Genomic DNA, 16492 nt, shown 5'->3' on the forward strand with positions numbered 1-16492 from the left:
GCACCAAAGTTTTATAAGATACAGTTCCAAATTTCATACAGTTATCTCCAATTTTATGCTGCTGGAGCACTGCAATCTACAAAAGCAACCTCAGGAGCAAAAACCATAATCAAATGTGCACACATACATACGCACACAAATTGGCAAAGTGGTTCTTGTGCCAAATACAGAAAAAGAAAAAGCAATTTCACATTTACTGTTTTCACAAGGCCATGAGGGCAGAAGCACAGCAACAAAGTGGTAATACTTAGATTCAGATCTTACTTTCTTTTGGAAACATGTTAGTTCAATGAAATTAAAACCAAGCAAAATCCCAGTTGCAGCATGGCATTCCTCTCCTTCCTTAGTATGCTTGAAGAAAAAGATGGCCAATGATTTAAGTCAATTATAGTTTGCATAATACATAACATAAAAGCAAGACACACCAACATCCAGAGGATAGCAGAGCATCTGTGTCCCTGAATTATATGCACAACGTGACAGGATACAAGTGCATTACGTTTATATAAAAATATATTCAATGTTTAATGAACTCTCCCAGGCCAACTTTGCAACAGAAGCTTTAATTGTAACTTACGTGCACAGTAATTTTTAGATATTTCTTTGTGGGCTAATTATTTTTTAATGCTAAATAACGGTGACAAAATTAATCATTCTTTTCATCTATACTCTCTCTTTACTTTTATCTTTATTTTTATTCTTTTGATCTGTCATCCAGTTGCAGGGAATCAAATCTCGTTAATCAGCATTTTATAATTCCATGTTAAGAAATATAACAGTTTCAACTTGAGATAATGTTTTAAGTCACTTCACTAAAGTATTTGCTTGGGAATTGGTCCAGGAGGTGAAGTCAACTTAATCAAGTTTTACAACCTACACTTGGAATAGAACAGATGAAATGTAAATAATTACTGAAACGTTGCCTTCATTCTGCGCAGTGTGTCCTGAATTTTTCGGGAATGTTTTTCTGCTGGTATCTGATGGAAGTTGGCAGAGTTGTCAGCTGCCAAGGAGGAAATGTCTGCATCTTTAAAACAAGTTATTCTTTGTCTGAGGTAAGACTGCAGCTTGAAGTCAGGTGTATATGTATAAGGATTCTCTTGAAATGCATGAACTTGGCTCACAACTTTTGCAATATTTCTTGAAAGACAATATGGTAAAAAAAATATTAGTGCTGCTGATAGAAAACCCCAACTAAAAATAACCCCCAAACCCAAACTTCAAAGGAAATTCAAAGGCACTGAGCATTCTCTTCTATGGTATATGTCCTTTTCATTAGATGACTGAAACTAAACTAACTGAAATGTTGCATTAGCTCTCATTAACACATTAAGCAATATTCTATTTTAAACATTTAGGTGACATACATAGAGAATTAAAATATTACCTAAGTTTAGTCCATTTGTGAGCTCCATTTGTCATTGTGAAGCCTCCAGTTTCGAGCTGTTGGACGTGCATAGCCAAAACATGGGCTGATGGAATTGTGGGAAGAGTTTTGAATCTTTCTCCTTCCATCAAGCACAAGCTGTCACTTTTTAAAAACACCTAGTTTAAAAAAGTACACAGCTAAATCTCACATTAAGTATCTGTGCAGGTTTTTCAAGAAGTTCTCCATTTCATGCATGTAGCACTACATATTTATTTGTCATAAATTTTATCTTTCAACTTCAGTTGAAGGCTGAATTAATTTGGTGGCAAATATTTTAAAGTACACAAAGTAACTTTAATCAAAAGATACTTCATACATAATTTCAGTTGTTCTAAATCACAGTCAAATTTACATTTTAGAACTTCACTCTACAATTCAAAATTAGATCAGTAAGAGGATGCCTGTGATAAAAGAAGCGTTTAAGATTTTTCACAAACAGCTTACAGCCACAAAGCTCCTGCAGAAATCATCAGAAAAAGTTTTATCTAATGTCCTGGCTTGCTTTGACATGTCTTTCTTGATTTTCAGTCACACAGGATACATCTTTGAGAAAAACTGAGATGAAAATCAATGTAAATGATTGGATTAAGATTAAAAAGTCTTAAATTGAATTAAAATCTCCTTCATAATACAACTTTATAATTATGGCTTTCATTCTGCAGAGTCACTCATTTAAGTAAATATTGCATCTTCTCCAACCCCGAAGTAGTATTTTTACATTAAAGATGTTATACTATACCTCAACAGCCTTGAGTTCCTCCATTATTTCAGCCACTTTTGCAGGTAAAATTTTCCAGGCCTTACAATAAAACAAAATATATTTTTGTTTTTCACATTAATGTCCGTTTTGGAAAAAAATGTTATGCAAAATAGTTAGTGAACAGGGTCCCAAACTTACTGGTAACTGTCGTACAATTAGATTTTCCAAGCCTGCTAGGATTTGCATCGCAGTAGCAAAATTTCTTTGTTCATAGCAGCATTTTGCTATAAGAAGAAATTTTGATAACAAGTTCACCTGCAGCTGAAGAAAAAATAATTCAGATATATCACATGTATTAAAAAACCCCACTAAATACAGTAAATCTACATAATGAAGTTAAATGAAAAGGAAGAAGAAATGCATTTTCTTTTTGAATTTATCAAAATTTTTCACCATAGTAACATTTCCCTCCAACCAGTGTTTTCTTTTCTATCACCAAATTGTCTTTGTTAAACTCTGACATCCATTTTCCTCAGTCAACCCATTTTTTACATTCTATTAGGTTTTGAAACCTGCTACTACAAAGCATCCAAGGCATCCAAGACCGTCCTTGTGAGAACAAACCAAAATATTAACTGCCCACTTGTAGGTGTATTTCAGAATATTTAATGCAGCTTTGCTACATAGCAGCTCATATACAACAATAAATGTTTCATAATTAACAAAACAGGAAAACGACAAACCTTAGATGTGTGACATGTTACAATTTCAGCAGCAACCCAGGTGCTGATACTGTCTGCATTGCTTAATATCTGTAGAAGGTATTGGTCTTGTACACACTTGGACAGGAACAGATTACAGGCTTTGAGTGAAACGGTCTCGGTAGAAACGGCTCTAGGGAGAAAATGGGGGGAGGGGAACGCACAAATATTTTCAAAGAAAATCTTGTTTGTGAAGATGCCAGCTTTAACTATTTAAAATAATTTTGCAGTGCTTGCAGTCTTGATTTTGTAATCTTTTACAGAGTACACTGTGAGCTATGTAACCTTTTCTTCCTTATAATTACAAGATAATTATATGTGACTACAAGATAAACACACTGCAGTACACATTTCTGCACATGAAGACACCTTCACCACTTGTTTGTGAATACAACAAACCATCCAGTCTGGCACAAAGTAACAGGCAGAAAACCAAACTCATTAAAAACTGATAGGACATCAGGAATCGAGCCTGATACCTCCTGGCAGCACCCAGTTTCCAATCCTGAACCCCAAATGAGGAAAACCCAGCTGATTAGCCTCTGCCATTTAACAATCTGTAAAAGATGAGCTGCTTTAGATGTTAATTCCCTATCCTTAGGCAGAAAAGTCTACTACAGGTAGTGCAATTAACAAGTACTAATTAGAAGCTTGCTGAATCCACTGAGTATGTAGGAACTAGACTATAATCAACTAAAATTAGGTCCATGCTGCTGGATGAAAACATTAATTACCACTGAGTATTGAAATGTATATACATCCACATAGGCATTATCAAGTATCCTGTTTCAGAAACCATTTTTTTCTGACAAAAATAAAACCTTTGAAGCAGAACACCTTATATAAGTCTTCAGAAATATTTTGACCTGACCTTCTTTGGATTTCAAAGAAATCACCTTGCAAATGTGACCTACCACATGCACATACATGCATAGGTAGATATAATTAAAAAAAAAAGTAAGCAGTCTATCTAGTCTGTAAAAAAGATATTAATTATTTTAAATATTTCTGTCTTCCTGGATGTATTAGAGGTATAACACAGTAAGTCATTGTGCATCAAGAGAACAGAAGAGCAGTTAAAATAAGCGACTTACTTTTGGACAGCAACACATTTGTCTTTAACACCAAGTGCTCTTGAATTTAGGAAGTGTACTGGGTGACATTTATTAAATACTTCCTAAAAAAAAACCCAAACAAGATATATCTGTTGTTAGATCTAGCAGTTCTTCTGAAATGTGCAGGGACAAAAAGGACAGAGGTTCCCCTTCCCCATCTCACTTTCAGCAAACTTACTAGAGGCATCACAGCCTAAGAACAGAATTAATCATGCTAAATTTTACTGTAGAGATTTTTAAGAGAAAATTTGATTATTTTAATTCAAAGTCTTATGAAATACTATGAAACAAGCTTGAAACAGGGTTAGAAAATAGTAGAGAAAGAAGGCTGGGTATAGCTGTTATTTGTACTTCAAAGTAAACCTGCTCCTGTGTACCTGTTGCAGTAACGTCAGCTGACAACAAAGTTGTTGCACACTATATTCTATCAAGAGATATGGTCCCACGTCATCTGCCTTAGCAGAGGAGGCTGGGAATTCTGGAAAATTGTTATAGCATGGCTTTGGCAAAACTGATGAAATAGAGTACAGTCGCTCTCTCTGATACTGTGCAATTGGTCCCATCCCTTTGGAAAGTTTCCAGTTAAAGTTCTGTAGGAAAAAAAAAATCAACCAAAAACCACATAAAGTTACAACGTCTCTAAAACACTGTCTCCCCTTGAATTAACTTTCTGGAATGTTTCATTAAACACCTCTGTGGATGCAAAGCTCTTCAGCTAAACTTCAAGGTTAGCCCAGACACTAACTGGTTTATTCAACATTGCTATTTTAAATTAATATAAAATGCACACTTGATGAGTCTCATCAGGTTACTAGATCTCAATCAACAATCAAAACTTCTATGCATTCAAGCTTGCTGACATAAAATAGTTTATGTTCTCAAGTTTTATGTTTTACATTTTACTTCTTACTATTTCTTGTACTCTTTTTGTTTAGATTCTGAATTCAACTTGCACATTATTGATACATTTTAACTTCCATGTGTAATTTTGGTCACTAATAGAGATTTTTTTTTTTTTTTTCCCCAGGAAAACCTACAGTATGCTCCAGCTGCTGGGGTTACTTTTCACTGGCACACTACATGAGCCAGTAAATACAGACAAAAGTTCAGATAAGTTTTACCACAGGCTTTTTTAGCAGGAAACCCCTCACCCCTCAGTGTTTTCATAAATCCGTAGACTTACAAAGATAAATGCCTAATATACTAATTCTTGTAGTAATAATGTTTGACGAGAGGGAAAATGTTTCCTAGGAACGAAGAGTCACATGCTAGTATCAAGGATGAAGAGTTCAACTTCCTTCTTTGATTATCTATTATTACTGAAACAGCTGACAGGGTGCAATTAAGTGTTAAAATGACTCACACAGAGAACTGTTTAGGCCATAGATACTTTCAAAACAAAATTTAAATGTCTGTACATAAATTTTACTAGAGAGTGTAGACCCTAAGTTGGATAGTCTACTTTTTTTTTTCCTCAGAAAATAATATATGCAAAATAAGACCTGCCTTTCTGGATACATCTTCTGAGAGCTTTTTACATAAAGAATGTAATGTTTTTCTTTCCTCCTCGCCCTCCTCTTCACATTTGTCCATACTGAAGCCTTGAAGAGCACTGCCACTTTTCCTGGCAGAAGCATCCTCAAGCAATGACAAGAAGCGCTCACCATAGCCATTTAATGGAGCAACCTGTAAGGGCAAAACAGGTTAACAGAATATTGAACTCAATTTCCCATAAATTAGAAGCAAGACACAACACAGCTACAAGACCCACATTTGTCCAAAACCAGACATATGGAACATAGTTGTTAAAGATAACTTTATTTTTATTTTTCTTTAATTGTAATTAGGTTTTTGTAACAACAATCTTAAATATAATGTAACTGACTTAAATTGATTTTTTTTTTTTCTTAAAGCTTCTACTAAACTTGTGATTTACCTTGGAAGAAATAAATTCTTTTAGGGTACACAAAAGGTCAGTATTTGTTGCAAAGTCGACACTGTAGCAGTCTTCAATCCAAGCCTGCAGGATGTAGAAACTGCGGTTACATATTTTGCTAAGTGATGTGGAGGGATCCAGGCTTGCACTGTTGAGAAGAAAAAGGCACTTATTTCACCAAAATTGATATCCGCAAGTATTATTTGGTATTGACTGTTCTATCTTAAATTGTTACATTTCAAGTCCCTATACAGCCTGGCTCTATGGAAACAAAGCTGTGGTGGCACTCAGAATCCATCACTGAACAATTGGCAAAAGTAAGAAGAAAAGGGAAGGAAGCACATCATCACATACAGCACTTGCTCTAGTTTCACTCTCACTTGTCAAGAGTGCCTAACAAAAACAAACATCAACATTCAATTTAATTAAGTAGTTCTTTTCAGAAACAGCTATTTGCCAGTGGGGGAAAAAAGTCACTTGTGCTTTGACAGTATTTTTGCAGGAAATTATTGTACCTGGATAAAGTGCTGCTGATTCTATCAAGAAGAAACTGCAAAAATTCTTCTTGTGTGCAGAAATAGCGAAACGTGTAGAGAAACTGCTGTACATAACCTTCCAAAAATGCATTTCTGTGAAGCACAAGAAAAACTTCAGACAAACAAGAACACAATTCATTCTTTTATTAGAGTACAGCAACAAGAAAAATCCTCAAAATATCACGAACTAGTAGCAATTTCAAATTCTCAAGCGCTACAGAAAACCGTGATTCCTTTTAGTTTTATTTTACCACAACAAATATTGTGATTGCAAACAATGAAAGCATACTTAGTTTTTAAAAAAGTTTCTCTACTTGGAATTCTGTGAAGGCCCACTTAAATTTCTACTATTATCAAATGTTACATTCGAGATAGTATGGAAGAACTTTTCTTTTTTCTAGAATCTCACTTGCTTTAAAAGATTTTTGAAAAACTATAACAGCATAAAAAAGTAGATACTTTTAGCAAAAAAATATATCCTGTAGTGCTAATTAGAGCAGCAGCTGCTTTAACAACCAGATATACTTTTTTAATGTGTTTTATTTTTACATAAATACACACACACACACGCATATGCAAGATTTTAACATAAGTTAATTATCTTGTCTCCCTGATGGCTTACAGCTAACCTTAACAGTTTGGGTTTGATGAATGTGGAAGCTCTGATTCCTAATCAATTTGTTTACTTTGTGCAAAACATTAAGTAGAAGAAAAAGCAGCACTTGTAAGGATAAGTAGGATAAGACCAGGATAAGTAACTGGGTCTAAAGTGTCAGGATGAGCCAGGAGAAGTAGTTGGGAGGAAGTTGCTCTCTCCTACCTTCCTTTAGAGCTTAAAATGCTCTATTTCATTTTTAGCTTTCAGAAATACAGTATTCAAATCCTTGCATCTTTCTGACTCTACAAACCAGACAAAAGTACAAATTAGTAATCATCTGGGTCGACATACATTTAGAATCCTACAGTGGCAGAGTCTGATGGAGTCTCTCAGGTGGTTCCCATCCTTCATGCCATTATTGTTTAGAATAACATTGCCCTTACACTAGTTGAGGGTTAAAGGACATTTAAGACCCAAGACAAACCCACATCTTGATCATTCACAAGGGCTGGGCTGATAATTTGTAAAAAAGAGCCTATACTTTTCTACATCCAGACCCTATTAATAAAAGTTATCAAATTATATATTCTGAAGAATTGTTATACTGCTGGCAGGAATATAAAACCTTGGTTCCATGGCAACTATCACAGCTAAGCCTCAAAAAAGTAAAGGATAAAAAAAATTAAAGCCATTAGGTTTTGATTTATTATCAAATGCTTTGAATTTTAATCAAATCCAAATTTAGCAGGTTGGCTATTTCTTATCAGGCTCTCTTTTGCCATTTCCATGCCCATTTCTGCAAAAAAGTGTGCATAGAAATAACTAACTGGGTACAGGAAAGGAAAATTAATGCAATGTTGAGTAACTTAGATTTATCACAGAGACCATTTTTTTCTTAATTAGCAACTATGCCCCAACCCACTCCCAATTAAGGATGTGCAAAATATACTATACCTAGAATATAAATAAGCCATTAAACCAAGTGGTGTCCCAGCCTGCAGAACTCTTGCTCCGTTTTGATTATTGCATTGGTGTTTCTCTGTGTTATAGTAAAGAAGCAGTGACGACTCATCTGCAGGTGCCACATCCATGGTGTCGGTTCTCCCATTGTGAATGACTGTAAGAAGCACACGGGATTCCACACCCCACTGCTCTGCATACATGATCTGCTTAAAGATGCAAAGCCACATGAAAAGAAAACGTAGGAAAATAAAGAGAAAAACCCACAGAAAACGCAGTCAACTCAACTTCAAGCCAAATCACATTTCATGCGAATGCTGCCTTTTTTTCCTATTCAAACAAAACTAGTGGTGATTACATTTTAGTAATTCTTTTAGATCGTACTTAATTTGGCATTTTGACACAAAACATTTCACATTTCATATACTGACTTAAGCTGCCAACTACACTAATGCAGTAATGAAATGACAAATAAAACAAAGGCAAAATAAAGTCTGACTTGCCTGCACATATTTCTTCACCAATTCAAGAAACTGAACTTTTGATTTCATCTCCTGTAGCTGTCCTCTCAATTTCAGCAACATAGATTTTGTTTCAGGACCTTTAGATTTAACACACAGAGCACAAGAATATCAATGAAATTGATCTATAGGGAGAAATCCTTAAAATGCACCCATTTAATTACCAGCAAGCTGCTATAATCTTACCTTTGCTTCTTCTTTCTTTCTGCAATAGTTTCTGATAAAACTTGATGGTCTTTCTGTAATTTTTTGTCTCCATCATTAGTAATTGTTCTAGTTCCTGTTTAAAGAGGAAAAGGATTAGGATCAGAACAGTAAATCTGAGGTTCTAGTAGTAAACTGAAGTTTAAAAGGAGAATTATTTTGAAAAAAGAATATCCAAACAGACAAGTATATGATATTAGCCAGGAAAAACTACCTTTCACACTGTGCTTACATGCAAGTTAGAATGAGCTCCACCTGTACCCAGAAAAACATTAGCTATGTCACAATTTTACAGCTTAAGAACTGCAGCTGATTTCTGTATGATGAGACTTTGAAGCTTGTCTGAATCCTTCTATATAAAAAAATATGGCTTTAGTTATAATTGCACTCATACTTATTTTTCCAAGAGCATTTTAAAAAGCTACACTGAGCAGTCATCCAGAATTAAAAGCGATGGGTTCTGAAATCAGTGCATACCCCAGAAATGTTCTGTTAAGCTGCTGACCTATATTTCCAGCAAAACCTAAATATTTAACTGAAAGCAATGGTTTCCAAACAAGTATAATTACATCATATTATACAACCAGGTCAGAAAGCAGATAGAAGAGCTGTTCTATAAATAAAATAGCAATTTTGGAGTTCAGCTTGCATAAGTTATATTTATGCATTTTACATAATTGAAAAAATAATTTAAATTTCTATAGAATCATGTAACTTAAGCAATAGATTAAAATGAAAGTATATTGGGCTTCTCACAATAATATAAATTTTAATGTAAGCATTTCCATTTTTTTGCCTATCAAAGGGTTCATTGTTTTACCAACCAATGAAAATCGGTCATCCACTTTGAATTCAGCTTCTGATTTATTATGAAATAACAAACATAATGTGTATTGTGCTTTTCAAAAGTGGTGATTTTTGCACTTGGGTCCTAAACTAACTACCAGTGACCCAGTTACACAAAACAGCATTTTAAATGGAATAAGTTCACTGAATGCAGCAGACTCAACTCCCACAAGCAGGGTGATCAGAAAACACATAGCTCAGAGCTAACATAAAATAGCAGATCGGTAAATAGGTTAGATTTAATGGGATGGATTTACTAGAAATTAATCTGAGTTTGAGAAAAAACCTGTCACTGCTTTTCCAGAAAAGCTCTAAAGGTTAAACAACATAGTTCATCAGAGTCACAAAAGCCCTGTGGATTTTTAAAAGACTTACCACTACATAATCACCGTGAGAGTAGTAAAAGCACAGGAATTCTACTATCCGGATTCTGAATAGGGAACTGCTTGCTTTTATTTAAAGGTCTGGGTTTGTTCCATCAATTAAAGTGAAAACAAGTTGACAAGAGACTACGGACACACAATGGGAATCAGAAAGAGTGGCCATTTGCTGATATTTGGAATCTGATGGACAGAAGTGGTTTGTCCCCTTATCCTGGTTTAACCTGGCCAGCAGCTAAAACAACCAACTATCTGTTTGATCACTCCCCCCTTCAGTGGATTGGGGGAAAAAAACAGAGAAATAAAGTAAAACTCGCTGGTTGAGATAAAGATAGTTTCATAGGATAGAGAAGAAAGATAATTTTAACAATAATAATGAAGACAATGATAAATAATATAAAAAAATGATGCACAGCACAATTGTTCATCACCTGGAGCTGATTCTCTGCTAGTTCTTGGGCTGCCCCATCTCCTGGCCAACCCCCAGTGATGTACTGAGCATGATGTCATATAGTATGGAATATCCCTTTGGCCTTTTTTTGTGTATTTCTTCTTCTGCTGTAGGGGTGACTGATACCGGTAAGCACTGTTTCTCTGATTCTGCCACAATGCCTGTCATTATTTCATCAGATCCAGACACCACCTGTTCCCTTTGAGCGAATGAATAGTGTTGAACAGAGCTTGGTAGGCATGGGCCAGTCACCAGCACATTACAGTGGTTTAAATCATAGAAAACCAGGTTGGAAGGGACCTTAAGGATCACCTGTCCCAACCTTTCTTGGCAAAAGCTCTGTCTAGACAACACCTCTACCTACATAAGATAACCCAGCACCCTGTCCAGATGAATCTTAGAAGTATCCATCTAATGTTGGGGAAAAAGTGTCCACTGTTGAGGAAGATTTGTACGTCTCTGGGATTGCCAGGGTGACAGCATATTTTTTTTCCAGATATTCTACTAGTTTTCCAGGAATCTGTACTCATTCAAGGGTGAAGTTCCAAAACACCAGATGTGCCCACCATCCCAGGCATCTGCCCATGCTTACCCCACAACTCATAACTAGCCAGCCTTGGGGCAGATCTCTGGGTGATGTTTGAAAATAGTTGTTCATCCCTAAACAAGACCTTAAACACATTCAGGAGACACAGCAACGGGAGCATATTGGCTTGCACATCCCAAGAAAATTCTAAATGCTCAAAAGCTGTTGCAACGAGGAAGGTGAAGGTGAAAGTATTCCCTGCCCCCCATCTCCCCCATGGATCGGTTCTCCGAGGAAAAAGCGTCGAGAGTGTGATGCTGAACAATTCTCGGGAGATGGCGCCCGAGGTACGGAAGTGACAGCACTGCGGGCTGCACAGACCAAACCTTTCTCATGGCCAACAACGTTACCTTTAGTGAGAAGTACACCGTGTAGTAAAAGGAAAATCCTCCTCCAGCTCCCAGATATGATAAACAGCACCATAGGGGATGCATAATGCAAGCAAGGACTTCCATGACACAACCATGCAAACAGGTAATGCAACACTGTGACCAGCAGCTATTGAACTAATACAATTCAATGCTTACAGCAAATTTGTTTGAACATGCTCTGGTCTGATCTGTTCTCTCAATCTTTTGAGCCCCACACTAGGCACCAAAAGGACTGTCATGGTTTGACCCAGCAGACAATCACCACACAACCACTCACTCCCTGCCCACTGTAGTGGGATGAGGGAATCAAAAAAACTGGGTTAAGATAAAGTCAGTTTAATAGGACAGAAAAGGAAAATAATAAATACAATTATTATTAATAATAAAAATAATAATGTGGACAATTGCTCACTATGCAGAGCTGATGGTCTACTAGCTCCTCAGCTGTAACCTTCTCAGTCAAGCCCCAGTTATACACTGAGCCTGACATCATGGGGTATGGCATATTCTTTTGGCCAGTTTGGATCAGCTGTCCTGGCTGTGCCCCTTCTCCATTTTTTGGGCACCCCTTGCCTTCTCATTGGCAGGCCAGTATGAGAAGATGAAAAGTCCTTGACAGCTTGGCAATAACTAACATCAGTGTATTAACATCATTACCATCCTAAATCCACAGGACAGTACTATACCAGCTGCTAGTAAGAAAATAAACTATCCCAGCCAAAACCAGGACACAAATAAATTGGTGTGAGCGGAAATGAAGTTATTAGCAGACTCCAACTCTGCTTCACATCACCTTCCACTTTAGGTTGGTTTAGAATATAGGGATTTTTGATGAAGTTATACAGTCAATTGTTCTGCTTCCTCTGAAGTAAATTTATCAGGACAATTTTATACAGAACATCCCTTAGTCTAGGGAGCAAAGGAATGACAGAGTGATTTTGTTTACTTAGGAAAATTGCAAATTCCAATCTGTCCTTGAAGCACAAGGTTTTTTATATGCTGAGGAGTGGTTTCACTAATGGATGCAGAATATTGGCAAAGAGGGAAAAGGGAAAAAAAAAAAAAGAAAAGCAATGGCAAAGGGAAAATTGTGGTCAGAATATGTAAAACCTAGAACCATCCTAGTCATAGCTTGGGTGTGCTGAAGTTCTGTGGAGACTCTTACAAGTAGATTGTGAGATCTGGGGGATAACCAAAACCTAGAGTGGTCAGAGGAAAAGGGCAAAGGCTAGGAGTGAAAGCTTGTGGCTGCAAAGCGCACATGAAGCAAGATTATTAGCCTACAGAGAAAAAAAAAATCCCTCTTCTCATTGTGAGGGCAGACTTGGACATCCTCCTAGAGAAACTGCAGCCTTAGTGGCTGCCTTCAGTTCTTGCTCTGCTGCAAGGACTTGGTTTGGTTTGCCTGGATGTACTCTGTCTGAGGGTGCTAAATCAGCAGCTCCTGGACTAGAGTTGATGTTAGCCAGGGGACATGGATTTGCTTGCCTATGGACTAACTTTTGTTAACTTCTAAAATAACTTTTAAAAATGCAGATTAACCTTTGCTGACCTTAAAAACTGCAATGAACTATTTCAAAAGCCCCTACACGGTAAAGCATTAATTATTCTTACAACACTTGAAATGCATCACCTTGATTCATAAATATTTTCTTTATGGTAGTGATTTCACATTCCTTTCAAACATATGTTACCGTTTAAAAAAGAATAATAATAGCTTGATTAATTCTATTGTTACTGTTTATCATATAACAAATGTTTTACTTTTTCCATAATAAAATAAATTAATAAATTAAATCACAACTTGTCTAAGGTGCAGACAATATCCAACAGGTTCCAGCAGAAAAATAGAAAAGTTAATTATTTTTATGACAGAGTATTTGTTTGCCATAAATTATAATTATGTGTTCTTTCATTTAGAGTTTCTCAGAATTTGCATGTTCTCAAACCTACACACAGATATACAAAATTTAATTCCATTTAGTTTTAGAAAGTAAATGAATAAACATGTGAATCCTATAAATATTTTAATTGGAGAAGTAAGATAACCACATTAATGAGATGTATTCATATCCAAAACTGTAGTTTGTTGTGTGGTTAGATTCTCACTCAGTACTGAATTGAGACACAAACTGAACAGAACAAGCAGACCTATCTCTATGAAAGGGGAATGCCACTAAGTCAGACAAATGTAGTCAAGCTCAAATATCTAACTGCCTTTAAACATTCCCTCCTTGAAACAACAACTCCACAGCTTTATCCCACTTTACCACAAAGCTGTACAATCAGCTCAACTTTATTGATGACTTTTTAAAATCTGTCAGACATGGCAAAAACTAGGTTGATATAATCCTCAACAGACAACGAAAACTAGACTACAGCTAATCAAGGTACTGTTTTTTGAAATAAAAATGGTAAACAGATGATTTAAAGGAGTAAGGATAGGGAGAAGACAAACAACTCTACCTTCCAAGAGAGGCAGAGCTTTCCTCCAGCAACTCAGACCACCCTCCTGCTCAAACCAGCCATTTACGAGCCTTTCTTTGGACTTTGTAGTCCTTCTGGACTGGATATAGGACACACCTTTTCTCCGTTAGATTTTACAGTGGGAAGATGGCCACTATAATAATTGTCATTTTTGAGCTTCTACTTTGGCAGAAAAATCATGTTAATTTTCACATTGAGCTTATTTTATTTTTTCAGTATTTTGTTTCAGACAGTGCATCATTCCCTCCAAATGTGCACAGTTCTATTCAACATTTACACTTTAACTGTGTTAACACTTCATAAATGCCAATGATTAATGACCAGATTTGTTTTCTAAATAACACATATTCCAAATATAACATGTAAAAATATTCATGTTATTAAATAAAACTAGCTGAAAACACTGTGTAGCTACATCAAAGTACAATACACAAGGACTTACAAATATTACATCCTACCCCTATCAACAATACCAACAACACCCATATTGTTCAAAATGAGATATGAACTGGTCTTTGTCAGCTGCTGGTATAGAGTTTAGAATAATGTAATACATTTTCACAGTTGATTTGTAGTGTTTGGTTTGATCAATCAGGTGTCAGAGTCAGCAGAACACTTGGGTAGAGCTGCTCATCACTTACATGTTGATGATTGATTGTCTTACAGCAAAGAATCACTGTCTCCTGACTACTGCAATAGCAGAAAAATAAATTTGTTTCACCGTTTTTCACTTTCTTGCATATAAAACCAGAAAACCTTTTAACAGTTCATCTTGTTTCAACAATATTGCTAATAGCTTATTTCAGAAATTGTCCTGACTGATAGAGTTTGGAAAAACAGCAGGATTTTAGGAAGGTTTTCTTTGCTCAGGTTAAATGTTCAAGATTGCTGTAATTGGAGCATGATGATTCTGGAAGTTTTTATTTGAAACACATTTGGAAGAAGCTGAGTTTGAACAGAAAGTCAGTGTTGTAGTAATGCCAGTGCAAACATCAAAGTTGTTGATGTTATGGTAGTGAAAGAAATAGTCAGAAGACCAAAAAGTATTTTAAACTACCCTGTGTTGAATTTGTAGTAACAAGACATTTAAAAAGCATTTTAATTACACCTCCCCAAAAGCCCACCCACTTAATACAATATTAAAAATATTTTAAACCTAGACATTCTACTATACCAAGATTTTTTAAATATAAACAGCACATCACAGAATATTCCTTTCTGCACATAAATGTTTTTTGAAAATTAATTTTCCTTCTGTAATGCATTCAAAACATTTCTATGCTGTACAAAATTACTCAACCTTTTGCTAGCCTTCCCTGAAGAAAATGGTATAATATAAACTGAATATTACTTCATAACTGAAGATGACAGTTTATAATTCTATTTCTTCTAACTTGGACATAAAGGGATCTCACAAATTAGGAAGACTGTTTATAAAAACTATTAAGCTTCTATTGTCTGCAAATAATTATTTTATTCTTGTTTGTCCACCTGAGACAGAAGATTAGAGTCTAGTTTTTGGCCAGCTATTAAGATTTCAGACTAATTTTAGGTAACACAAGGAAGAGAAGTTCACTTCTCAGAGTAGCATTCATCTTTTTCAGCTATTGGAATTTGCAATTTCTTTCTGTCTGAATGAATTGTTTACTGAATGAATGTTAATGAATTGCTAAACTGAATGAATTGCACTTTGTATCAATAGTATTCTTCCAGTGGAATATACTAGGCATAAACACAATATAATTTTCTACAGATTGTTTCCTCCCTAGCCTCTTCTATGGTTGTTGGGTTAACCAAGTTCTTATGCATTAATGGAAATAGTAGTAATGTAGTTCAAATTATTTTTCTGTTGTCAAGTTATATTTTTTATTGAAAACTGAAATGAGGTCACATTACTTCACAAAAATTGAATGTAAATAGATCCACTGGGATTATCTAGAAACAGGTAAGTCTAGTTTGTGTTCTCAGCTGTTCAGTTCTCCTTTATCAAGGTCACTTAAAAATAAAGGAACAAATTCAACTAACTACCCATAGTAAGGAAATCCACATTAGAAGTGCATCTCCTGCTTCATCTTTATTAGATATATATCCTTATTGCTTCTGCCAGATACACAAACTAAACAAGTAACCATTCTTAGGGACAGAAAAAGATACCAGGTGTCCCTATACTAATAGGACTTTCAGTATTAATAATTCGTTCACTTCAATTTTTCTGTTTTTTTTTTTCCCCACAAACCAGCTCCAACTACATAGATTCCTATAGTTGTCCTTACTCTGTGGATTTGGACTTGAAATATTTAAAAAAATACTTACAAACTGAAGCTTGTTACAGCTAGATGTACACATGTAAAAATTAAGCACATGTGATATGGTCTTTAAGGTAATTGCCAAGCTAAATCAGCCCAAGCCTCACCCATACTTTCCCCATTAACCCCAAGCTGATTAAATGCACAAGGCTGCACTCATCTTGACAATTAGACATCTCCAAGAGAAGATGCGAGCAAACAGCAGCAATTCTGGTGGCAAATGGTGAGAAACTATCAGGGAATTCACTGTGACCACGTAAAAAGGCTCAGAGCACGTGACAGGGGAGTATGTCAGCAAGACGAGG

General features: G+C 35.7%; 1 protein-coding gene across 1 annotated transcript in view; it reads right to left on the reverse strand.

Annotated features, from left to right (window-relative positions):
• Window positions 1–908: 908 nt before the first annotated feature.
• The window catches only part of KNDC1 (kinase non-catalytic C-lobe domain containing 1), a gene marked incomplete at both ends in the record, with an annotated part of 62429 nt that continues 46845 nt past the window's right edge, over window positions 909–16492 (reverse strand). The window contains 13 exons of the mRNA XM_084264321.1: window positions 909–1140; window positions 1388–1545; window positions 2169–2228; window positions 2328–2450; window positions 2873–3023; window positions 3985–4067; window positions 4383–4595; window positions 5512–5691; window positions 5942–6089; window positions 6457–6570; window positions 8030–8241; window positions 8539–8636; window positions 8743–8836. Of these exons, the coding sequence (XP_084120447.1) occupies window positions 909–1140; window positions 1388–1545; window positions 2169–2228; window positions 2328–2450; window positions 2873–3023; window positions 3985–4067; window positions 4383–4595; window positions 5512–5691; window positions 5942–6089; window positions 6457–6570; window positions 8030–8241; window positions 8539–8636; window positions 8743–8836 (1866 nt within the window). The remainder of the gene's footprint in view (window positions 1141–1387; window positions 1546–2168; window positions 2229–2327; window positions 2451–2872; window positions 3024–3984; window positions 4068–4382; window positions 4596–5511; window positions 5692–5941; window positions 6090–6456; window positions 6571–8029; window positions 8242–8538; window positions 8637–8742; window positions 8837–16492) is intronic.

This window comes from Gallinula chloropus, assembly GCF_964237585.1.
Source record: "Gallinula chloropus genome assembly, chromosome: 5".
Taxonomy (NCBI): Eukaryota; Metazoa; Chordata; class Aves; order Gruiformes; family Rallidae; genus Gallinula; species Gallinula chloropus.